This window comes from Antechinus flavipes, chromosome 4, assembly GCF_016432865.1.
Source record: "Antechinus flavipes isolate AdamAnt ecotype Samford, QLD, Australia chromosome 4, AdamAnt_v2, whole genome shotgun sequence".
Lineage (NCBI taxonomy): Eukaryota > Metazoa > Chordata > Mammalia > Dasyuromorphia > Dasyuridae > Antechinus > Antechinus flavipes.
This window is the reverse complement of record NC_067401.1, coordinates 285,699,871-285,727,079: the sequence shown is the minus strand read 5'-3', so window position 1 is coordinate 285,727,079 and position 27,209 is coordinate 285,699,871. Positions and strand designations below refer to the sequence as shown.

Genomic DNA, 27,209 nt, shown 5'->3' with positions numbered 1-27,209 from the left:
CCTTTTACCATACACAAGTGATTCTATCCTCTTCTGACTCCTCTACAAGATTTCCCTTTTTTACTATTCCCTCGTTCTCTAATCTTCGATTATACTTATCTACTGGCATCTTCCCAGCTGTTTGCAAACATGCCCATGTTTTCCCAGTCCTTAAAAAAGTTTTAGTTGATTCAACCATCTCTATTAGCTACTATATTATAAATTGCTTCTTCTCCCTTTCTTAGTTAAACTCCTTGAGAAAGCAATCTACAATCAGTGCATCCACTTCCACTTCCTTTCCTTTCATTCTCCTCTCCTTCACTCCTCATTTTTATACCCTCTGCAATCTCTCTTCCAATCTTATCACTCAACTGAAATTGCCTCTCCACTTCAGCCAGTGCCATCCTTCAGAGATCTTCTATTTGCAATGTGTATATCTAGCATATACATAGTTATTTGCATGTCATCTCACTATTAAAATGTATACTCCTTGCATTAAACTTCCAGGATAAGGATTTTATATCTAACACATATAGACAACTAATAGAAATATATAACATTAAGTGGTAAAAGAATATGAATATACAGTTTTCAAAAGAAAAAGTGCAAATAACGAACAACTATATGAAAGAATGTTCCAAATCACCAACAGTAAGAAAATTATGAATTAATCCAACTATAAGGATTCACCTAACAGCCAGCAAACTGACAAAAAGATAAAAAAGGATCTGGCTTCAAATCCATTACTATCCTAACTTTAGGCAAATCATTTACATTTAACTCCTCTAAACCCTAGTTCCTCCGTAAAATAAGGAAGATGAACTTGATCGGAGTTCTTAACTTTTTTTGTATTATGGACCCATTTGGCAATCTGGTGAAGTCCATGAGCCTCTTTTTCAGAATAATGTTCCTAAATACATAAAATAGAATATGTAGAATTACAAAGGAAAAGAAATATACTGAAATAAAAATGTAACATACTCATGAATCCTAGATTATGAACTTTTGCCAATTCCAAATGTACAATCTCATAATTCTCTTTCTTCTCCCCAATCTTCTTCATTCTGTCCATAAATGGCCCCCCCACTCAAAAGCAATCTTGTTCTCTGGGCAGCAAAGAACTCTGTCAAGGCACAAAGATGAGAATCTTGAGAGTTAATATCAGTCACAAAGAGTGGTAGCAGACTAGACAGAACTCAAATACTTCTTCCCCATGCTCACTCTCATTTTTTGAGTAAAAATACTGGGAGAAAGAAAGAAATATAAATTTCCATTATTTGCTGTCCAATAATTTTTGTAAAATTTCTGAGTACTTAGTACTTTTTCTTAGAGTCTATAACTTTCAACCTAATTTAATGCCATAAAAAAGAGTTCTCTTTTATTAAATTGCCAAACAAGTATTTAGAAAACTTTAAATAATGAAATAAATCATCTCTCAGACTGATACAGAGCAACAGTCTAGATCGGAGCTGAAAACTCACTGATTTTGCTTATTTATACTTTTTTTTTGTTGGCAGCTATATAAGTAACATGTTCATCAACATTCTATCATTTCCATAGTCCTGATCTGGATTCTATACACTTACTAAATACCATATGCACTTAGTGGAGGTTTATATAATGAATTTATATTTTGGCTGGAAAACAAAACCTTTTTGGTTCAAATGGCTAGCATATTCAGCTCCTATTAATTAAAGTTAACATATATTCTGCTTATATAAACTAAATAATTAATCAGAATAAATGATATTAAGCAGTTGATAATATGAAAATTTGGAAGCTTTCTATATTTCATAAAAAGACTTCATTTATTGCAATCACACTAGTGTTCAATGTTTTCCTTTCTGTGAGTTTAGACAACTTAATATTTACAAAAGTACTAATCACACTGAAATTCAGTTACAATTCACTAAAAATACTTGCATACACAAATCACATCTTCCACAATGAGTTATAAGCCAAAAATAGGTGTTTTTAAGAGCAGTTTTCAGAATGTTTTTATATCAAATTTTATGAGATAATTTTGAACTATAATTGTCAAAACATATCATGAGCCACTCCACATATATCAGTACATTTACACAGAAGGCAGGTAAATAAATGGTTTCTAGATGAGCTGATGACACTTTTAAAAATTAAGCTACAAGAAAACTGTCATCTTTCTGCCTATATTCAATTTAATGATTCTCTTTGTTTTCACTTTTTCCCTGTAGTCTTATTTTTATTATGTTTCTTTTTTTTTTTTTTAAACCTACAAGCCAGCCTGGTCAGAAGTGATACCATAGAAATTAAATTAAAACAGCATATTCTCAGCCTCCTCTTGATAAGTGTCCTCCACCTGTTCCCAGGTAACTATCAGTATGACAGTCAGATGACAAAGGTAATGTTAACAAAATAAAAAAAGAGTCTTGTTTTCAAAATTGTTTAAAATGCAATGACACTATTTTTTTCCAACTTCTTTGTCCCCTCCCCAGATCCATTATTATCTCCCAAACGAAAAAGAATCAGAGACAATGATTCCAGCTGGAATGCTGAGTATAATTACTTCTTTAAAAAGAACTGGCATTATATCATTCTCAACATAGACCACTTCTTGATAAAAGTAGATCACTTCAGGTTTCTAAGAACATCTTTAAAAACTAAAAAGCTGAACTACATGTTAGCTCCCATAAATTGCTGTTAAATGAAAATCCTTTTTAATACATTTAGCTAATTTGCAAAAGGCCTCTCTGTAACCTAAAGTACACTAATTTGTTCAGTTTGCTGGCATAATTAAGTCTAATTTAAGTCTCTGAATAACCAGTATGCAGAGTGAAGAAAAAAAGGTATTTTAGACCAAAACAACTCCAGCATATAGAGTAATAAACAACTGATAACTTCTAATTAGGACAAAATTTAAAGATTTAAATAACTTCTCAATGACATCAAAAGGCAAATGTCACAGGACAATTATCTCAGGAGAATCCTCCTCACCTATTCCCTCCTGAAGATCATTCTAATCCTAACCCAGTACAAATTATAAGGAAATCCAGTGGGAGACATCCACCATAAGCCTGAATCAACACCAGTTCAGAAAACCTACAGAGAGTCAGATTAGTCACAGACCTAATAGAATTGGGGAGTTTTATTAAGATGACCCTAAGACCATCCCAAAATAGTGTTGAATCTCTTAAATTAAACATGTAATTAGAGATATAGAGTAATAGTAATGTAGAGAGTAGAGTAACTAAATTAAGAACAGCCAGAACATGGCCAAGATAGACCCCTGGCCCTTATCAACTGAGACCCACATCCAGAACTATACCAACCTAGGGCGGACAGACCAATATTCGTTAAGAAATGTTTTCTTGAGGTGTCTTGGTTTACTAACCCTCAAGCTTAACATTTAGCTCAGGCACTATATTCTCCTTCTCAGAAGCATAATACAAATGCATGATTTTATTTCAAATTATAATGCATTTTTTTCATTAGCATATATCATAAAAATTCAGAACATGGATAAAACCAACAGGGCATGTGACCTTGCTGTTGAAGAAATGAGAAATATTCAAAAACGACACCTTAAGACAAAAAGGGAATTCAAATGAGAAAGTATGGGGTAGTTATCTAAGTAGACTTATAAGGATGGACAATGAATTCATCTACTAACCTGAACTTTAAAATGACATAAAAACTAATAATGAATACAAATGTATGACATGATCATATTAGAAGTGAGAGGTGAACTAAAGCTAAGAATAGAATGAAGCTGTTGAGAAACGCAAAAACAATAAAAAAAAAAAAGGCAATACTGGGGAAAAGAGAAGAAGAAAGGAAAAGAAAGGAGGATTTCTTAGGATAAATGAAATAAGTACCATTCTTAATTAGCAGGCCACACCAAAAAAAAAAACAGGTGGCAGGCCACATTTGGCTGGCAGGCCATAATTTGCTGACCTTTTAGAGTCATAATGGGATTGCAGCTTCCAGCTTTCAACTTAATGAGCATACCTCAGGAGTGTCTGATTTATGGCTGATTGATGTTCTTTCCCATGACTATATAAGGACAAATATCAAGCTGTTTTCCTAGAAGGAAAATTATTTCTGTAGACCAGGGGACCTTTCTTTCCACCCAATTCCAGGTGCACTCAGTTTCTTCCTTTTTCTCCAGTCTAATATTTGGTTCCTAAACCCATTTTAAAGATTTCTAATAAAAGGGGTAACCTTGGAGTTATGAGTTATATAAAAAGGAGACCATGTGATACAGGACAAAAAGTGTTAAATTGAGAGTTAAAAGATCAGGGTTCAAAAAAAGTAGGGTTCAAATCCTAGGTCTGCCACTTATTCCCTCTATGATCTTGGGCAGTATGCTTAGTTACTGTAATGTGAAAAGGTTGGACTAGATGACCTCTAGAATTCCTTCCAACCTGTATGATCTCATGATTTTTGAAAGATGATGGTAGATAGGAGAGATCTTCCAAGACTGAACAAAAGCAAATTTTGTCCCATTCTTTTTTTTTTTTTTAAAGGACATTCATTGATAGATTTCAGAATATCCATGAACTTAGATCTTTATTTTTACTCATCTCTATTGGAAATGTGGGATTGTCTTCAATTACTTAAAAACATTATTCTGAGAAGGCATCCAAAGACCTCACCACACTTCCAAAAGGAACATGACACAAAAATAAGTAAGAACTCCTGGTCAAGAAGAATAGAGCCAAAATGAAGGGTAAAATTTGGGTACCAAAAAAATCAATTTCACAAATATAGGATAGTCAAATTATGACATAAAAAGTTGGCTTGAAAAAGAGCAGATAACTTTTGATGAATTCAACAACAGTACATTATGGAAGCCAAAGTTAATGTGATCTTAGACTACCCAAACAAAGGCATAGCATCCATGAACAGGGAAGTAATAATCCCACTATGTTCCATTCCAATTGGATCTTATATAAAGTACCATGTGCAGTTCTGATGCCACAGTCCAGGAACATCATTTATAAGTGGTAAAGAATCCAAAGAAGTCTACCACCAGAATAATGACAGACCTCAAGATCATGTCATACATGAAATAGTTAAAGGAAATGAAGAGTTTATCCTCTAGAAGAAAAGACTGAGAAAGAACTTTTGGTTTTTAAAAGTTATCATTTAGAAGAGAAATCAGACTTAATTTTGCTTGAATGCAGAGAACAGAACTAGGGGCACTGATTGGAAGTTGTAAGGCTGATTTAGGTCTGATGTAAGGAAGAATTTTCTAACGATTAGTGCTATCTAAAAGAAGAATGGGCCTGGAAGTTAAAAAGTTCTGTCTCACTAGAGACCTTCAAGAAATGACTAGATAACCACTTGCTGAGTAACAGAGAGGATGGCTACAACACCTGGCACATAGTAAGCATTCGAGAAATGCTGATTGATTTGAGTGTTCAGCCACAGATTGGGCTCCATGGCTTCTGAGTCCTTTATAACGTTTAAGATTCTATTATGTGATAATCTCTTTCAGAATATTTCTTCATTTACAAAATAAAAGTGCTTTACTATATGATATCTAAGGCCTCTTTCAATTCTAATATTCTAGAACCCAAGATTTTAATTTTTATAGAAGTTTGTAGTCTGCTAAAGGGTCAACTATTGGTAACTAGTTGTCAGTTGGCTTTTAAAGGTTAATTTTCTTAAGATAAGTCAATAATTTGGTTTTGAAGTAAAGTTAGAATATAGGTTATAATACAGATTCACCCACTTGCTCAAAAAACATTTATTAAACACCTACCAAAGTGAAATGAGCAGAACTAGAAGAAATTTGTATATACTAATAGAAATATTTTAAGGATGATCAACTATAAAAGACTTGGCTCCTGTGATTAAGATAATGAGGTAAGATCAAAGGACCCCCAATGTGTTCTATCTCCAGAAAGAGAATAAATGATGAACTTTGTGTGTGTGTGTGTGTGTGTGTATATATATAAAAACAAACATCTACTATGTGCTAGTCAATGAGGATACAAAAATAAAAATGCAATAGTTCTTGCCCTCCAGGAGCTTACATTCTACTGAATGAAATAACATTATACACATGACTAACTACAAAATATATTGAGAGAAATGAGGGGAGAGAGACAGACCACTGGGTGGAAGTGGAACAAAAGCCTCCTGTAGAAGGATGTATTTGAGCTGAGCTTTGAATGAAGACAAGGATTCCAAGTGTCAAAGGTAAAGGAGGTAAATTTTGTGCAAAGGGGATGGATTCAAATGTATGAAAAAGAGCAAGGAAACCAAAATAACTGGCACATGGAGAAAGATGTGCAGTCTTGGAAATGTAGGCTGGAACCAGGCTATGAAGGCCTTTTAAAAGCCATACAGAGGAGTTTATATTTCATCATAAGGGGAAAAACTTCTGTGCTTTCTATGAATGAGAGCTATATGGATAATGACTGAAGAAAGGAGACATTTCAGGCAAAGAAATCAATTAGGAGATTACTTCAATAGAGCAAGCAAGAGGTGAAAAATGTCTGAATTTGAACTCGGTGTATGGATATGGAGATAACAAAGCGGAGAAATGCTGTAATGATGGAATAGGCAAGACCTAGCAACCAATTAGACACAGAGGTCAAGGAATAAGGGTGGGTTAAGGAAGGGCAAAGAGTCAAGGATTACTCCAAAATTGCAATCCTGACTGATCAGAAGGATGATGGTGACCTAGATACATACAGAGAAATTAAGAAGAGGCATAGATTTTTTTTTGGAGTGAATGGGGGAAGCTGTTTTGAATAGGATGAGTTTATAGTGCCCATAGGAAACCCAATTTGAAATATTCAATAAGTAGTTGGTGATGTGCTTAGAAGATGCTAAAATGATAGTTTAGTGAGGGCTGGCAATTAAGTGATCATCCTAATTTGGGATTAAGCCATTTCAGTTAAATGATGATTTCTGCTAGAAGTCAGATTATAAAGGATTGAGAAGTGAACAAAAATAGAGGAAATAAAAGCATTAATGTAAATAAAATTTAAGTTATGGAATTTCAAAAAGGGGAGGAAGTATCTTTCATCCTATTAAGATGTTTGGGAGTTCTTAGTGCATTCAGCAAAGTGTATTAATTCCTTCCTCAGTTCATTACCAAGAAACCAAAAACTGAATCAGCAGAATTGATCACACTGGTAAGAAGCTAAAAATAAAATAATAAACAACAAAGAAAGAAAAGACAGACTAATTAATCAACAAGCATTTATTCTGTACCAGGCACTATGCTATATGCCGAGGAGATCAAGACAAAAATGAAACAGCTAGTGCCCACAAGCAACTTATATTCTATTGAGAGAGACAACATGGACCATGGAAACAATATAGAGAGAGCAATTGTTTAACATATATTGGATTATTTGCTATCTAGGGAAGGATTACTTGTCCCTAGTAGGAGGAAAGAGAGGGGAAAAAAATTTGGAGCACAAGGTTTTTGCAAGAGTGAATGTTGAAAACTATCTTTGCATATATTTTGAAAATAAAGTTTTAATTAAAAAAAATAAAATAAAATAGAAAAAGTTATGGAGGAGAGAGATTAGGAAACCTTTTGGATATAATGTAAACCAATCAGTCATGAACATTATTAAATATTTACAATGCTTCAGGCCTTCTGACAAGCACAGTGAAAAAGACAGGCACACACAAAGCTTGCCTTCAAGGACTTTACATTCTAATGGGGGAGGCAAGACTGAAGTAACAATATACATACCAGTCAGATGTTTCTATATATACAGAATCAAATGGAAGATAAACTTGGAGAGAAGTGACTAGCCTTAAGAAAAACTTAGAAAAGCCTTTGCAGAACTGGAATCTGAGTGAGACTTAAAGGAAGCCAGAGTAAGCCAGTCCTTAAAGGTGAGGAAGAACAGCTCCAGGCAAGAGGTAGAAGAAGAGAGAAATGTATGCATATTACCTTATACATAGTAGACAATGAATTTTTATGGAATTGGATAAGAGCAAAAATAAATGCTGTTAATAAGAACTGATCCAAAGCGTGCCTTTACCTAACCATACCACTAACGTATCACTGTTTTTGGAAAACTAGCAATTCTATACACATTAACATGTAGAAGATCTCATTTTCCTTCCAGCTCTTAGATTCTGTGATATGTTGCGCCATTACTGTTCTCTAAGCTTAGTAACAAATTCACATATTTTCATAGTCTCCTTCCTAGAAATTTACAGGTCAGGAATGAGTGTGGAATAGTGACAAGGAGGGCAAAGCATCCTCTCCATTTCTCAGGATCACAGATGTAGTGGGAGAGTGGCCCTCAGAGGCAGATGAGTCCAATGCCCTCATTTATAAATGAGGAAATAAGGTTAACAAGGTCACACAAGTGGTAAGCAGCAGAAACAGGCTTTAACTAAGGTCCTCTGATTCCACAGCTGGTGTTCTTTGCACAGTGCCACATGTAATTAATAGCCAGCTACCATATAAAAAAAACACCATATATTAAATATAATAATTAGTTTAAGAATATGTAAAATTACAATCATTATCTGAACTTTTAAAATAAAATGTTGAAATAATAATACAAAATTAGTATGTAAGAAGCAGCTTGGTGTAGTGAATGGGGTTGGCCTCAGAACCAAGAAGACAGGTTCCATCTTTCTATGGACAGATAATGCTTGTGTGACCCCAGGCTCCGGGGGAGAGGAAAAGAATGGGCACTTATGAATTGTCCACTAACAGTTAAACACTGTGCTAATAGCTTTCCAAATATTATAATATTTGATCCTAGGAACTGCTGGTATCCTCATGTTGTCATTCAGTCGTTTCTGTCATGTCTTACTCGATGTGACTCCATTTGGCATTTTCTTGGCAGAGAGACTGAAATGGTTTGCCATTTTCTTCTTCAGACCCTTTTTTAGATGAGGAAACTGAGGCAAACAGAAGCAATGCCATTTTATATTCAATATCTTCCTTCAAAAAATCTTAAAATTCAAAATTGTTTGTGGAAGTAAGAAACTGTTCAAAGAAATACTGGGAAATAAGTGAAATGATTCTTGAATTGCATAAGTATGCAAATATTCAATCCTTAATTTGAAGATGAGCTCATGAAGGGGCTTGATGCCTAGTATAACTAGTGATTTATTAATGAGTTGTCCCTGGCTCACCCTCTCCCAAATCTCACCTTTGAAAAAAAGCTTCTGGATTCAATGCTGTATCCTTTAAGGCTCTCATGTAGCTTCTGCAGAGTCTGTACAACTCTTCTCTGGTGTTCATCGTCCTTTATTTCATCAACCTTGATTAGGAAATCATAGTGTTCCAAAGGACCAGTGCAAACAGCCAAAGCTTTTGAAAAAGCATCTGTTGGAGTATTTGGAGTCACATTTTCTGCAGTCTGAACTGTATAAGCTGTAAAACAAAATTTTAGTCAAATCTTAACATTTTCCTCAAGGAACATGTTTTGTAAATGTCCCACATGTGTCTATCAATGGTTATATGCTTAGAGAGAGACAGACTTTAAGTGTTCAAACATTTGAGCTTCTTTAGCATTATTGTTCATCTGGGTACAAGCAATTATAATAAATCATATTGTGAATTCCTTGTAATGTGCTTCATTTTTTGTAAATTTTATTGATATCTTGTGCTTTTAGTTAACCTATATTTCAAATGTTTCCTTCCATGGTAGCTAGATGGTGTGGTGGATAGAGTACTAGTCCTGAAGTCAGGAGGACCTGAGTTCAAATCTAGCCTCAGACTTTTAATAATACTAACTGTGTGGTAAATCACTTAACCTCAATTGCTTTACCAAAAAAAAAAAAAAAAAAAAATTTCCTTCCCCTTACTCAACTATGCAAGTCCCTTCTTATAATACATTATAATGTACTTTATACTTTATGTTGCTATAGAAATGGGAGGAAAAACCCATCCTCTAAATAGAAACAAGTTGCCTACAACTAAATCCCATAACCTGGAAAGTCCTTGTCAAAAGTCTCGGCTCTCTCTGCTCATGACTGACTAGAGTACAACAGTGCTCAGGACTAGAATGGAGTTCATTCCTGGAAGAGGAGGAATAGGATCTGGATTTTCCAAAGGCCCTCTCTTTAGGTGATTTCCTGAATCATGCTCTCTTTTGCCCCTTCCTTGCATGATCATAATTACCTTCCAGGCCAGAAAAAACTTCAAATTTGCATATGCAAGTTATTTTTGGCTATGACAATTCAGAGCACGCAGTCTGCCCAATTAAGTTTATCTGAGGTATTTTCCTTAGGTTTTTTTATAATGATCACATATGAAACCAATAAAAAATATTCAAGAAAATGAATATAAATCAGGTATTACATTAGAATAAATAAGTGACCTTTTGGATCTTCTGTCACCACAAAGCTTATAAATTCAAACTAAACTCCCTCATAATTGTTGCTAGAGAAAATAAAACTATTCCAATAATGCAATGCATTTATACATATATATGTTTCTGTGTATGTATACATAATATATGTCTGCATTAGGTATACACACACTTTAGGCTTGAACTTAAAAGTTAAATTCATAAATAAAATGTCATTACCTTTTAAAGAAGGACTGATTTTTTTTAATATTAAAATATTGAGTTGGGGAAACAATGAAATTTTAAAGTTATTTTAATAATGACAGAAATGTTTGAAAAACATGGCATGCTACAAAGGAGAATGAATAATTCTGATACTAATTCTATAACCTTAGGCAAGTCACTCAAACCCTGCATCTGAGGTCCTTCCATTTACAACATTAGAACCAAAATACTTGTATTAGCTACCTCACAGGATTGTGGTGAGAGAAAATGATCTGCTAATAATATTTTGACTGCTTTATACATATTCATTCAGGATTTCTCTAACACCTTTGTTCAATGCATGAAAATTCTAACTTTATTTTGCAGAGGAAAAAACCAAATCCCATTGGGGATAAAATAAACCACTACAAAAGCGGCAGAAATAAAAACAGAATCAAACTAGATTCTCAAGGCTAGCTGAGAGATTGGCCAGCTTGGGCCTTGATAGCAGCTGTATAAATTGGAACACAAAAGACTTCTCAAAAGCTGCACTAAATTAAATCTGTTACTGGATCAGTGTACACAAATTATGTGATACTGTTGTCATATTATTTTGATTTGTATTAATTTATCTTATTGTGTTCTAAAAGGACAGTGGGAAAATGCCATTCAGAAGTCCCACCCACTCTGGTGCAAACATCGACACACATATCTGGAGGCCCAGAAAAGTCCACACTGTTCTTTATTAATCTCAGAGAAGACATCTCAAGCATCTCCCTTGCTTAAAGGCTTATTATGTATGGGTAATAACATAGTATCCTATCATCTAGCAATTATATAAAATCCTTTCATTTTTATGCCATAGAACATCTTAGAATACAAAGTGTTTTACAAGTAAGGCAACATTTCTTTATCAAGTTAACTTTGCTCTTATCTAGACAGTATGTGTCAAGAAATGTTCAAGGCAACAAATCTATCTCCACTTTCTTCAAAATTTTATACTCTTATTTCAGTAAGTTCAAAAATTTAAAATGTAGAAAGATATTGGCCAAGAAGTTCATTTTAGCAACTCAAGGTTGTTTTCAAAAAATTGGTCATAGTTTGAAAATTCAAGGTTGCCACTATCCAGGATTTTATTTGCAAACAGATTTAACTGGACAATGGCCAAAGCAGAACTGGACAATGTTCTGTCAGCCTTATATCCCAGCAGTCAGAACCTACAACTCCTTTCTTCCTAGGTTGGCCAAAATTGATTCTGTTCAGTCCTTTTCACTCTTCCAAGTCTATTCTTCTGCAACTAAACATCACTACCCCAACTAACTCTTCCACTATAAAACCAGCAAAGAAACTTGTCTCCATATAAATCTATTAATGGATATATTTTATATATTCAACTTGTAAGAAATGTTAGGGAGCTAGATTTTATGTAATTTTTTGAAAATAGGATAAATAACTATATTTGGGACAAAATAAAGACACAGGATCTTAGAGTTTTGATTTCAAAATCAAAATCATATTTATCAAATCTACAGACTGCACAAAATTAGAAATAATGGTGATATTTTGGATGTCAATCAAGATTCAAAAATATGTCAGAAGAAGATGTTTTCATAAAGTAGCTAGAAATTAGTAAGATGAATTTTAACATTTGCAATTCACCAACAGAGATGTAACATGAGTAGTGAATAGCTAGCCAGCCTTGGAGTCAGGGAGACCTGGGTTTAAGTCCTGTCACTCTCATATCCTAAAAGTGATTGTGAACTAGCTACTTCCCTGTGCCCCAGGTAATTCGCTAAGATTCCAAATTGCATAGCAGGTGTTGACATATTGGCAGAAAGAGTTTCCTTAGGAGGAATTTGTTGTTAATTATTCAATAGTGTCCAAATCTTTGTGATCCACCTAGAATTTTCTTGGAAAAGATATTGAATGGTTTGCCATTTCCTTCTCTGGTTCATTTTACAGATGAGGAAACTGAAACAGGGTTAAGTGACTTGCCCAGGATCATACCAGTTAATAAGTATCTGAGGGGATTTGAACTCAGGTTTTCCTGACTATAGGACTGGCCTGCAGTCTATCCTCTGAGCCACCTCTCTGTCACTTAGGAGGAATTACTTATGCCAATGAAATCAGAAATCTAGTCCAAAAGGAAAAAAAAATCCAACTATAAATGTAAAGTCTTGCTTTATATGTCTATGAGTCATAGAATGCTATAGTCTCTGAAGAATTACAAATGAATATCATGAAGAAGGTAATAGGTACATAATAGTTATCTACAAGCTGCCATATAATAAAATTAGCAGCTACAAAGAATTGAGAGGATGGTATTGAAGAAATGAACATTCTAAAATCAAAAAATGAGATTATCACATGGCAAGAGCAAGAGATAAGGAACATCAAACCTCTGTTTCACAGAATCTAGAGATAATGACTCTAGAGATGGAGAAAGACTCAAAGGTTTGGACACTGAGGCTCAGGGAATTCAAGTGACATATGAGATCACATAAATAATAAATGTCAGAGACAGAATTTGAATCAATTCTTTCCACTATAACATATTGTCTGGTATCTTAATAATATTAAGAGATAAAGACCTTATTTCCATCTCTCACAGCTTACTGGAGGAATCCCCTTAAAGAAGACCAAAATATAGCTGGGCTATAATCTGATTAATTGGAAGAAACATCTACATCAATATGATCACAAATTCATTTGAGGATAGTCCTACACAAAGGCTCCAAAAATCAATTAATTATATGATTACAAAACAGCATTTCATGAAAAAAAAAAGTCCTGGAATTTTTAATAGAATACAGCTAAACAGAAGCCAACATTGTGAATCAAATACATTTTCAACTTCCTACCTTAGACATTGCTAGTGCTTAAGCACAGATATCCTTGCTTATTATTTAATCTCTAGGAACCAGTGTCCTATGCAGATCTGAAATATTTTAGAACTAACTGGGAATTCATCTAGTCCAGGGGTTCTAAACTTTGTGTCACTTAACTTTTTTGCAGTCTGGTGAAGCCAAAATAATCCCTTCAAAGAAAAAAAAATTAATGAATAAGATAAAATATATGGAAGTATGAAGGAAACCAATTATATTGAAATAATAATCAAAATATTTTAAAGAAAACAAGTTCACAGCTCCCATGTTAAAAATCTTCCATTTTTTAGTTCAATTATTTTTCATAAATGGAGAAGTGACACCTGAAATTAAGCAGCTTGCCCAAATAACATTTAGTTGACAGCAGAAACAGGACTAAAACCTTGGTTTCCTCATTCCCAGATCAGTTTACCTTTTCACTTGAACTCTGCTTCTCCTCAAGAGTTCTTTTCCATTCCACCAATAAATAATTCACTGTCCCTTCTAGGAGAATAGGAGTTTTTACCTGGATCCAGTTTTTAAGATGCCCAAATGAGCCAGTAAGCATTTATTAGGAGCCTATACTCAGCTAAATGCTTGGGATACAGAACATTTGGAAATCTACTAAGGAGTTGAGACAAAAGAAATAGCAGTTTTGTCTTGAATTGTGAATTAGCAGTTTTGTCTTGCTCAGACATGCTTCTGAAAGAATCAGAACCTACTAATATGAGAACTGAACCCCCCTTAATGATGATTTACCTAGGTGATTTACCTAACAATTCTCAGTTAAATCACTACTTTACCCTTTCTTAGCCTACCATTCCCTGTGTACAATAAATACTCTTAAACAAAACTGATCAAAATGAACAACTGTGAAATAAAAGGAACTACAGCTCCTTCACAAAGAGAAAGAAAGTTGTTGCCAAAATGAACATACACTTAGTTAAATGAAATCAATACTATATAAGGAATCTAGATTTCCAGTTTAAAATGTTTACCCACTGCTGTGAGAAAAATGCACAATCAGGAAAAGCACTTTTAATATTTCTAAAGAGTTGAATTAAAATTTCAGCTGTAAACTTCATTACTGTAATTAGATTTTTTTAAATGCATATTTATTAAACATCTATTCAAATGATATGTTCACAATTATTCATGAGTTATTTCTGTGTTACACTGATTATAAGAAGTAAGAAAATATTTCTGGCCACTGACCCAAAATATTCTTCTATAATGAGAGAGTCTATGGTTAAGGTCATAGGCAGCTTGTTTATACTCTATCATGTCCTAATCATACCTCAAAGGTATATGTTAAAGCTGTTTTTTATAAAATGAAAACAGATCAATAACCCAAAAAGTCAGACTTACCATTGACATTCAAGATTTAGGATTGGTTCACTGATGAATAAACAAAGTATAGAAAAGAAGAAAATCAAATCATAATTAAACTCTTCAGAAAGACAACATAAGCCATCATCAAGGAATACATCACAAGATCATTTACCTTCATTTATAGAAGGCTGATTTTAGAGGCCTTAAAAGGTGCTTTTGATTTAAATAGAAGAATTATGAAAATTGGATCTGAATGCCTGAAGGTTACCATTCTCTCCCTTTAGAAGTTAGTTAATCTTGAGTATTCCACGTATGTAAAGCTGCAAGTAGTGGGGGGTAGGGGAGAAGCACCTTAAATTTCAAGACAACACATCGGTAAATACCACTTTAAAATATGAAGTAAGCTATTTCAAAGTAATTAAAGATACAATCAGATATCTTGAGTAACCTCTTAATGTTCACTTATTCTACATTGTCCTACATGGGATAGGCTTGCTATCCAAAGATAAAAGACAGGAGTAAATTTAGCTTCTAGTTAGAATGAAATATTTATTTAAATGGCAGGCTTTAATATTATTTTTCTATATTCAAAGTATGCATACATTTATTTTCTATTTTATCAGGCCAATAAATCAGTTACTAGATTTCATTGTTTAGCTTTTATGATAGGAATGAGCTATAATATAACTCTATAAGATCACAGATTGAGAAATGGAAGGGATCTCAAAGACCATCTAATACAGGGATTCTTAATCTTTTTTGTATCATGGACTCCTTAGTAAATCTATCTTATAGATACTTTCTCAGAAAAATGTTTTTAAATGCATAAAATAAGATGATAGGATCATAAAAGAAACCAGTTATACTGAAATAGTTATAAAAAAATTTTTTTAAGAAATTCTCAAACCACAGGTTAAAAATCCTTGAAATAGTTCACCCCCTCATTTTACAGAAGAGGAAACTAAGGTCCCAAAGGTTAAGTGCCATGACCAAAGTCATACAGATAACAAATAGCCAAGCTGGAATTTGAAACCAAGTCCTCTCCCCTCAAATCCAATACTTTTTTCACTATAGAAACTGCAAAAAAGTCAAGGGGCTAATTTCTCTTTGAAGTTCCTAAAAATGACCCAATTGTTTAAAGTTCCACAGGTGATCGAAAACAGTATTTAACAACTATTTTTAAAGTAAACTGTTATTGCAGTCATTTTTATGGACAGTTTTTCAAATGATTAAAACTTGAACAAAAGAATATCCATTCTTAGAAACTTTTAAAATATTCAAGTTGGCATCCAAATACAATTAATAACTTGTACTTTGGTCAAATCATTTCTAAGAAAGATGTAATTATCTTATATTGGTTAAGTGAAATGCCCTTACACAATTCAGAGACTGAAATTTTAGGGAAGATATCCCAAAGGGAAGGATAGAATTGACTGTGATAAAATATAAACCCTGAATTTCTTTGTCAAAGCTAACTAATAATAGTCTGTAAAGACCAGATGGAGCTTCAGTTTTACTAAGTAGAGGGTGTAACCTTTAAGAGGAATTGATTATAGTAAAGACAAGAAGGAATATAGTGTTCTAGGAAGAGGCTATCTAGCTAGGGGTGTGGGCAGGTAATGCTTAGGGGGTATAGAGGTCAAGTAACCAAGAAGGGAGAAGAAAAGGAAAAGAAGAAGGGAGAGTGAAATGAAGAACAGGCTGCAATGAAAAGAAATAATGAGAACAATTTGGAACTATGCCTAAAGAGCTGTGAAATTGTGCAAATCCTATGACCCAGAAATACCACTATGTCTGTATCCTAAAGATCAATGGAAAAGGGAAAAGATCTATATGTTAAAAAAAAAAAATTATAGCAGCTCCTTTCTTTAGTGGCAAAGAACTGGAAATTAAAGGAAGAACTGTCAGTTGAACAAGTTATGGTATATGATTGTGATAGAATACTATTGTGCTATAAGAAATGACAAGCAAAATGCTTTCAGAAAAATCTAGGAAGAGTTATACGAACTGATGCAAAGTGAAATGAACAAAACCAGAACACTGAACACAGTAACAGCAATAGTGTATGATGTCAGCTGTGAGAGACTTTTTATGAAAATGCCATCTACTTCCAAAGAACTGATGAACTCTGAATGCAAATTGAAACATACTTTTAAAACTTTGTTTTTTGGGTTTTTTTTTTTTTTTTGTCTGCATTTTCTTTGGCAACATGTGTATTATGGCTGAGGGGAAAGAGAAAAGAAAAGAGATAATTTCAAACTAAAAAAAAAAGTTTAAAATTTTTATTTCCGTGTAATCAAGAAAAAAATTAAATATAAACATCAACAATAACAAAAAGAATTGAGACGATATATGGAAGCTATATGGCAGATATAAGATACCAGGTCCAAAGTACATAAACAAAAGCTCAGAGCCTTCTACAGTAGCCTAGGTTAGAATGAGAAAATAAAAATAAGAAAAGGACATACATGAAGCTCTTAAGGTAGAGACCAAGGTCTGCAACAAAGGTTAGAAAGGCAAATGCTCCGAATGTTTAGGCACAAAATTTCTATACAGTCACCCACCTCCAATTTAAACTTTAAAATGTATTAACAGCATACATACCCTGGGTGCAACACTAAATCACACAGGAGTAAACGGTGTCATATGCTTCCTTACAAGGACCCACTGGATGCCTGTCTTGGTCTGGTTTTCACAAACAAAGCTAAGACATCAAGCTTCAATCACACAAAATCTCAAGATCTGATAACTTTTGACCATTACAAAGGTCTCAGAAATCCTGAACATAATTGAAAATTTATCCCAAATAAAAATGTTCCCTTGATTAACTGCAAGTAGGGAATTCTGTTCTATCAAGATTTTAGTTGGGAATGGCCTGAGGGAAGTAGGGTCTATGATTTTACACAAAGAGAAAAGGAACAGCAGCCTAGGACAAAGATAATCTAGTGTAAGCAGACCCCAGGCACCTTTGAATACAAGTCATGAATAGGCTAAGTATGGATAAACACAGGGGTAGATAGAATTCCTTTGGTGTCAGGAGGCATGTATAGAAAGGGATCATTAGCTCTTTCAAAAATTTCTGTCTACCTGTCACTCCTCCTCCCATAGAAGGAAAGGGCTTAATTTTACTAGGCTACTACAATAAACTTGAAAAGTAGTAAGCTCTCTAACTCTCTGGCTTTATTCAACAATTGAATGACCATCTGTCAGAAATGTTGTATAGGGTTTTCCAGTATAGGGTAGGAGGATAAACTAAATGATCTCTCAGCTCCAGCACTCAGTCTTCCAAAACAAAGAACATAAAGTTCACTGGCCATAAGGGCAAATTACTCTATTGTAAGCCAATTCACTTTTAGGCTCCTGAAGTTCATTCTAAAATATTTTCTGGGGCACTGACTGCCATCTTGTCCCTACAATTATCACACTACCACCACACCTCCAGGAATGCTGGGTCTACCTGAACCGTAGTTATTCCTATATGAATAAGTAGCTTGCTAAATAAACTTCAGAGTTTGAAGTAAATGCCATTCAAGAAGGAACATTTGAATGGAAAACTATAATGTCATTGAATGAAAAGACAAGCATACAAAGACTGCTCAATTTCAAGCTCTATTGTAACTACAGCAACTGAGAAATGTGCTCAAAGAGCACCTAGAAGACACAGTGGATTAGAGTGCTAGGCCTGGACTCAGGAAGACCAAAATTCAAATGATGGCCTCAGCCTCTAACTGTGGCAAGCCACTTAATCCTGTGTGCCTCAGTTTCCTCATCTACAAAATGGACAGGAAAAGGAAATGGCAAACCATTCCAGTATCTTTGTCAAGAAAATCCCAAATGGGGTAACAAAGGGTCAGACACAACTGAATAGGATCAGGATGTTATTCATAAATGTAAGAAAAACTTCATTAGTGCTAGTAAAAATTACATAGCATCTAACATAGGTGGCTGTTAATGATGATGACTATGATGATTAACAAAAGACTATCTACTAATTCAGTTGATATAGCACCTAATCTTAGATTAAAACTTATTTCCCTTGATTTCAGAGAGATCTAGACTTACATGAACTGATGTTAAAAAAAATGAGCAGAACCAGGAGATCATTGTGCACGGCAACAATAAGATTATATGATGCTCAATTCTGATGGACGCAGTGCTCTTCAATAATCAGAAGATTCAGACCAGTTCCAATGATTTTGGGATGAAGAGCAGAGTCATCTACACCCAGAGAGAAGACTGTGGGAACTGAAGGTAGATCACAATATAGCATTTTCACTTTTTTTGTTGTTGTTCACTTGCATTTCATTTTCTTTCTCATTTTTTCTTTTTGATTTGATTTTTCTTGGGCAGCAAGATAATTATATAAATATGTATGCATGTATTGGATTTAACATATATTTTTACCATGTTAACATATACTGGATTATACTTGCCATCTAGGGGAGAAGGGGAAGGGAGAGAAAAATTGGAACACAAGGTTTTGCAAGGATTAAAGTTGAAAAAGTATCCATGCATATGTTTTGAAAATTAAAAAGTCTTAATAACAATAAATTAATTAAATGAAAATTAAAAAACAAAAAAAAAGTGATTTCCCTAACAAACCTGATTTTCATTGGGGATGAGGAGGAGTACTCTATTTTCAAACTAAGGGTGAAAGTTGAATAAATGTTTGTAAAAAATAATGAATTAATTTTTAAGAAGAGAAAATATCAAAGAACAAGGTTAACCTTAAAGAAAAGATATGAGAAAAAACTTTCTCTCATTTCTTTTCAAAAAGATATGAGAAAAAACTTTCTCTCATTTCTTTTCAGAGTTAAAGGAGAAAGGGTTTGGTACAGGCATGAAACATATTTTGTTTATGTGTATTTATGTGTGTAATGATAGGTTTTTTTCAATATACTGATTAGTTCTGCTGCATTTGTTTCCTCTCCTCCCCTTTTTTTTTTCTTTTAAGAAAATCTGTTATAAGAAATGGTATTCTAAATGGGAGAGAGGGAGAAATAAACAGAAAAAGGTTGGTGATACAAAAACAAAAGATATTAATAAAATATATGTTTTGAAAATAATAAGTAAAGGGCATAATAAATGAAAAATCTAAATGCTACACTGGTACCTATCATGTCTTTAAAAAATACTTAATGGAAGGCCTTCAGCAAATTAGGTAAAATTTTTACACAAATCTAAGTGTTGAGGTCTAGATTTGGGATACCTAAATGAGATTAGGGTTTAGTTGAGGTCTAGTGGCAGGTTTGGGGTACAGGAAGTCAAATGGAGTTCCCCTGTAACCCCCTGGATTCGGCGCAAGGTTACAGTGGTAAATGAGGTCTAATAGCGGCGTGAGTCCCCAATAAAGGCAATTATTGGCCCGAGAGCTAGATTGGTAAAAGAAGTTTATTATTGGGTTTGGAAGTAAGGATATAAGTGAAGGTAGAGATAAGGAGGGCACTGAACAGAGGTCAGATAGCCAGAGGATCCTCACATGGCTAGCATGTTTTGAATCTCTGCAAAGAGGGGGTCCCAGCGTCTCCCTTTTATAATGGGAGATTTAACTTGAGGGGCTTTTGGGTGTAGCCCCAAAGTTGGCTCAGATCCGGGTGGGGCTGGGACAGGTCTGGATCTTCGATTAGAATTCAAAGGGACCAAGATTTGTGAGTCAAAGGGTAATTACATTCACTAGAGGGTGGGAATCAAAGATAGGAATCTTTTCCACATCATAAGCACTTAAGTACATGAACACAATGATAAGATATGATATATTTTGCAGAAAAACCTAAGTTAATGTAAACTAGTCTTGGCCTCCTTATTAATCGTTACTTTTTATTGTGATGATTATAAAAGCAAAAGACTGTCATTTTTAGCCACATTTGCCAAAAGAATCAATTGAAAGAAGTCTAAGAATGGGAACTGCTATGTAATTACTCAACATATTACTTGGATAGTGTGTACGTCTTTTTTTTTATGCTAATAAGTCATATAAAACACTATATGGAAAAGAATTTCCTATACAAGATTCTAAAGCATAATTGGATCTCAGCAGTTAACATTAGTATCATTGAAATCAATAGATGAAAAACACATGACTGAATAATTATTTTATGACCTGAGAGTTCCTCACAGCAGAGATTATGCTGCCAAACATTCTAGGTTGTTTGGATAATGAAGTGGAAAACAGAATGTCATAAGAATGCAATCAGGAGTATGCAAAAGGCTGAAGATTCCTCTGTGTCCCTATATTTGGAGCTGCCTAGATATGAACATCCAAAGCAACTTTCTTTTGTCTGCCTCCACAGGAAGTTATAGCACTGCAAATGTCACCATAATAATAATTATTAACATTTATATAGCACAGTAATGTTTTACCTAGATCATCCCATTTGATCCTCATAACAAAACGCAATAATAATTCTTGTTATCCCCTAAGTCTTTCAGTATAGTCAATAATAAATATCTGAATAAATACTATATACACAAGCATTTCTAGAACAACCTAGATAAATAATAAAGACACTATCTTTTAAGTTTTTAAATAGGAAGATTGTATACAATTTGTTCTTTTGGATACTAACATTTGATTAGATTGCAAAAATGCATAATTAAAACAATATTTTATTTTAATTCAATTAAAATTTGTGTTTATTTAGTAAGCCTTATATGCACAAGTTTACATAAGGCAGGGATCCCAGATCTCACAGAGATCTCTACCCTCATAGAGCTTACATTTTAAAAGGAAGTTATTACACAAACGCAATCAACCATAATACAAAATAACACAAAAGGTCATAGGTGTAAATAAGATCAGAAGTATAAAATAAAATACAGGTGATGTCCCACAGCAAAATGCCACACCACAGGACCTATAAGAAGGTATGTGGAATGAAGGAAGACTTCATTAAGAAAGGGGCAATTTTTAAAGATTAGGAAGAAATTGAACAGATAAAAAATGGAAAAAGAGAATACTGCAGGCACAGAAGTAAAAGTGGGAAAGCATGAGACATGGTTGGAGGACAAAAAGTAGTTTGGCTGAAATATGCAAAAGAAAATACTATGAGAAAAGGTTAAAAGTAAAAAAAAAAAAAAAAAAAAAGTCCAAACTAGAATTTTTCAATTTAATTTGGTAGACATGGTAGGCATGGAGTTAGAGATTTTTGACCACCAAACAAGTAAAAGAGTAAAGTTCAATCTGACTTTTCTATATGGCAAATGAAGGATGTAGGGTAGAGAGTGGAAGACCTTTTAGGAACAGAGTGCCTTGGTTCAGGTGTGAGTGTGGACAATGGCAACAAGAAGCAAATGAATTCAATGACTATCACTGAGATAAGCTTATGAATGTAATCAGGCAAGTTTAATTCAATTCAACAAAAATTCTAAGCAGAAGTTCAAAAACAAAAAGAAGGCAAATTGTAATTTGAAGAAATTTACATTCTACTGCCTAAGTAATAGAAAAGAAAGAATCTGAACTGAGAATCAGTGGACAGAGATGATGTGCTGAATTTTGGGTCAAGAGAACTATGTTCAAATTCCACTTTAGGACATTATTAGCTGTGTAACTATAAAGAAGTCATTAGCTTCTCAGAGATCTGACTGGGATATTTGTAAAACAGAGACAATACTATCAGATCTACCTACCAAATACTATTATAGTGAGAATTTGAATATATATATAATTTGAATACACATAAACACAAATTTCTGGATTTGGAGTCTGAGAACTTAGGTTCGAATTCTAGTTCTGTCACAGTATCTACATGAACTTCAGCAAGTTACTATTTCTTAATATTTCTTCCAACTTTATAACTATGATCCTATTAAACCTAATTTTTCACAAGACTTAAATCATTTAACCAGGTGCTTCAGTTTCCTCATCTTTTACTAAGTGAGAGAGAAAATAACTTTATATTTCTCTAGTTCTAACAAGGTTCGATTCAGTAAGCATTTACTGAGTGCCACATACTACAGTAAAGATGAAAATAGAAAGGAAAAAATAAAATATCCCTTGACTTCAAGGAGTTAACATTTGACCAAGATGGGAGTTGGGAGTGGTATAGGATAGAAACAATATGTACACAGATAAGTAAATACAAAAGATTTTTAAAAGTAAATAAAAATAATTTCAGGAGTTACAGAGAGCATCAACATCTATGAGGATCAGAAAAAAAGGCTTCTGGCAGGAGTAAGCACATGTGACTTGATTTGAAGGAACCACACTGCATCAATATATAAGAAATAATAGTCAGTGATGGAACAAAGGAATAAAAAGTGATTTCTAAAGAAAGTTTCCTCTTTTTTTGCTCATTATACAATTTTTGCTCCTTCCCACATTTACTCCTTATAACATGAAGGACAAGTCACTTAACTTTTCTATGTCCCCTGGCAACTATTCCTGACTATAAATTGCAGAAAATTACCTATGTTCACTAGGAGCTTTCCTAGGAACTACGAAATCATAGTTCCAGATCAAAAACAAGGAAAATGAGAGGGGAAATGGTTTGAGAGATAAGAAAAAAAAAGAATTTTTGAGCAGTTGGGATGATGATAATCAAAAATATAAACTTCCAGCTATGCAAATTTATAATCAAAAATATAAACTTCGAGAAAGAAGTATGTCTCTCTTAATTTAACTATGCAAATTTATTTCCTTTTATTCTTCCTGCAACTTTTGGTTAATATTAACATCACCTAATCAAAACCTTCCCCATAGGCTATAAAAAGTCCTAAATAATTTAAACAAATACCTAAATGCCTCAATATACTTAGAGCCTTAACATTTATTAAATGAGTTGCCCTTCTCCTTAAATAAGAAGCCTATCAAGACTATCGATTGTCCTTTACTCCATGTTGGGACATATAAATCCTCCACCTCCACCAGATTGTGCATCCTCTAAATGTAGTTTAATCTGTAGTCTGACCACTTATAGTTAGTTTTAACTATAGAGTTTAATGAATTTGTTTCTTAGGGGATGCAGGAGATTGTGACTAACTAAATCTGTTTAATTTTCATGATACTGAAGGAAGTATGAAATTTTGGAGCTATGTTTTCTTTAACTTTCATGGCTTGAGAGGAATGTACAAGATAGCAACATATAAATGAATTATTTCTCTGTTATTCTGATTTAATTTTGCCCATAAGAACCTTCTTAGAATCACCAAGATGATTAAGGCTTTTTTAATTTATGCTTGAGCATAATTATAAAATCTAAATATTTGTCGGTAGCTGTTCACTACACTTGATACAGAGAGGAGATATTTCTCCTTCATAACTTCATGAATCCCAAAGCATCTAAGCAAGTGTCAAGTTGACTTCAGGATCTGAGCCCACTCAGGAGACACCCGCCAGAGGCCTCCGGAAATGATGAAAAATAATCAGTTTCTAGATGGGAGGGAAGAGTGTCTCCCTTAACTTCGTGCCGTAATTGATATCCCAAAGCCTTAGCAAGGATCAAGTTGGCTTGAACATCTGAACTGGCTCTGAAGATGCCCTCCAAAACTGGGTAAGAATATGGGTCCCAGTCCCTCATTTGAGGTCTTGATTTTGTAAAAGAGAACTAATCCCCCAAATCACGGGGACCTGCGACTTGATTGATAGCTGACAGTGGCCGTGACCTTGCTTGACCATGACAGCGGCGGTAACCAGGCTGGGAGGTCAAGCTCCAGCCACAAGCTTTGTCCATCTCCCACCATCCCAGGAAAATGCGGCTCCTCCTCTCGCCCCCTCAGGACTCCCATCTCTGCGGTGCCCCCTTCCTTAAGACCCCAGTCTTGGAGGGGCCAAGAAACCCAACAGACACTGCACGGCCATCCATCCTGGCTCCTCCTCCCGGGAGCTCCGTCACTGACCTTTCCGAGGGGGCCTCCCGGGGGCGGTCGCAGGGGCGGAGGAGGCGGCGGCGGCTGCAACTACCCGAGCCCCCCACAAGGTGCAAGTACCCCGCACCCAGCTCTGTACCAGGGGCCGCAGAGTAACCCAGGGCAACAGGGAAGTCGCCATCTTGGAGAGGGAAAAGGAGGGCGAAAAAACTTTATTGAAACCACAGGAAGGACAGGGAAACAAAACGAAGCCAATCAGGTTCCTCGGCCCGGCGCTGGCTCCTCCTTAGGGACGGGAATGAGCTGGTTGAGGAACCTGAATGCAGACAGATGAACCTGAACTGGGACCTGAAGGGAAAAATGAGCCACGCCGGCCACCGTTGGAGCCTCCTCCTCTTTTCCTGGAACTCATGTATCCGGACTACAACTTCCAGAGTGCCTTGCAACTACTCGAAGCACTCTTTAGGAGTATTTAATCACGTAAAAGACTAGAGATCTAATCTCGGGATTCTTAACTTTTTTTTTTTTTTCATCTTTTAAATGTCGTGATCACTCTGGTGAAGACAGTGGACCCCCTCCTCAGAATAATATTTTAAAATGCTTAAAATAAAAAGCATTGGTTTATGAAAAAAAAAAAAAAGGAAGAAAAAACCAATTATATTGAAATAATTATCAAAATATTTTAAACAACTAAAGTTTAGGGACTCCGGATTTTGAGAACGCATGTTGGTCCAGTACCCAACTCGATATGTTCTCCTTAGGGTAATGATGAATTTAAGGGGATCTCATAGTTACCAAGGTCTGGCTGCTTCCAGTAATTGAAAATTTGGTAGAATATCTGAACAGCAAACAGTCATGTTGTCATAGATTGAATGCGTATGCTTATCTGCTTTTATATTGTATACACACACACTACTTCTCTTAACAAGACACCAGTTTTATAACCCCATATCTTATCTTTAAGAGAAGCATAATAGACAAAGAGCCACTAAACTACTAATGAGTTACCTGAGTATTTTCAGTTATTTTAAACAGGCTAATATTGGTCTAAATCAAATTTATGCTTAAGATAGGAAAAAAAAAAATCACCCCCATACACATACATGCTTTTGAACATTTAATAAAGGGATTACAGTGGACTTCACACACACATACACTATCTATTAATAATTGACCATTTAGAAAGAAAGCAGAGAATTTATAATGCATAATACAAATATCTCACCTCTACATAAAATTGGTAGCAGTCACTGTGTAAGGAAGTGATTGTATCAGCATATAATCTGACCTTAGTGACAATTTAATAATTATATTCATCTGGGCTATTGTCTAGCTCTCTAGAGTAGGACCAAGAATTAAGTTCTTCAAAGCCATGAGAAGTTTCCTCATCCTTGACCCTGTTTCCATTTTTCAGTGTTAATCCAGTGGAATTCAGTTTCTGACAAACTAATTCCAAATTCCTTTCTCAAGTTCACCTTGTGCTCAGAGTCCTCTCCTAGAGCAAAAAGCAATTCATTCTTAGTAGGTATCACTTTGGTTATCACCAAAGTGAGCCATCTTGACCTCTGGCCTTTCAAGCTAGCAGTAATCTTTCTCCCTCATCAAGTTTCTTCAGTGAGAAGTGGCTAATTCGAGTCAATAGTATTTTTATTTATCTCAAAAAGCCACACAGGGCCAACTTTTGTTGTCTCTGACTATCCTTTCAATAGATGGGGTCATTGCTGTTATCTCTAAGGTACTGACTTACTCAATTCCACATAACTGGTGGATTTTCCTTGTTCTACACCAACAATAAATAGAATTTAGGATTTCATTACAGTATTCGTTTTCTATTCTCTCGTGTTAATATGTTCCCTACACTCAACAAATGCTAACTGCCCTCTGTTCTCTTGCCTTAACATAAAATCTGAGGCTTCTCTTTCCCATATTAAGGAATTTTCCATTTTTCCATTGTTTCTCATCACCATAAAAATGACTATACAGAATCTTTGAACATTCAACTACCATAATATTGCTATTTTCAAGGATTCTTACAAGGTTAAATAGAGGTCCTTTGAATCTAATAATTACTTACCTACATTTCTTAATATTAGTTCTCTACTGCTCTAGCACCATCAGGGCTGGATTTGAAGAGTTTCTCTCCTGATGCACAAGGACACCCTCTTGGGGAAAAAACCCTGCAATCCTCCAAATTGAGGCTCTTCTAACGGAGCTTGTTTTGCTTAAGAGCCCAACCCTAGTGATTTGTTCTTGCCTTTGTTATCATTAAGTCACTGACTGATGAGAAGCCCTCAATAGATCTTTGTTATTGTTGTTGTTTAGAAGTGTTTTATTGAAAATGGTCAAAGGATAAGAACAGATAATTTTCAGATGAAGAATTTAAAGCCATTTGTAGTCATATGAAAAAATGCTCTAAATCACTATTGATTAGAGAAATGCAAATTAAGACAACTCTGAGATACCACTATATACCTCTCAGATTAGCTAGAGAACAAGAAAAGATAGTGACAAATGTTGGAGGGAATGTAAGAAAATTGAGACACTAACACATCCTTAGTAGAGTTGTGATCTAATCATTCTGGAGAACAATTGGGAACTATGTCCAAAGAGCTATAAAACTGTGTATACCTCATGATCCAGCGGTGTCATTACTGAATCTGTATTTCAATGAGATCATAAAAGAGGAAAAAGGACTCACATGTGTAAAAATGTTTCTAACAACCCTTTTTGTAGTGGCAAGGAACTGGAAATTGAG

The 27,209-nt window shown here is 34.6% G+C and overlaps 1 protein-coding gene across 2 annotated transcripts in view; it reads right to left on the bottom strand.

The window, feature by feature from the left end:
- AFG1L (AFG1 like ATPase) overlaps positions 1-25,784 on the bottom strand; it is a 184,056-nt gene extending 158,272 nt beyond the window's left edge. Inside the window, exons 1-2 of one of the 2 annotated variants that reach the window (XM_051997494.1) lie at positions 24,485-25,784; positions 9,108-9,331 (exon numbers count right to left, since the gene is read on the bottom strand). In XM_051997494.1, coding sequence (XP_051853454.1) covers positions 9,108-9,331; positions 24,485-24,635 — 375 coding nt within the window. In that variant the 5' untranslated portion in view covers positions 24,636-25,784. The remainder of the gene's footprint in view (positions 1-9,107; positions 9,332-24,484) is intronic. The other variant, XM_051997496.1, reaches the window with a different exon arrangement.
- Between the last annotated feature and the right edge of the window lie 1,425 nt (positions 25,785-27,209).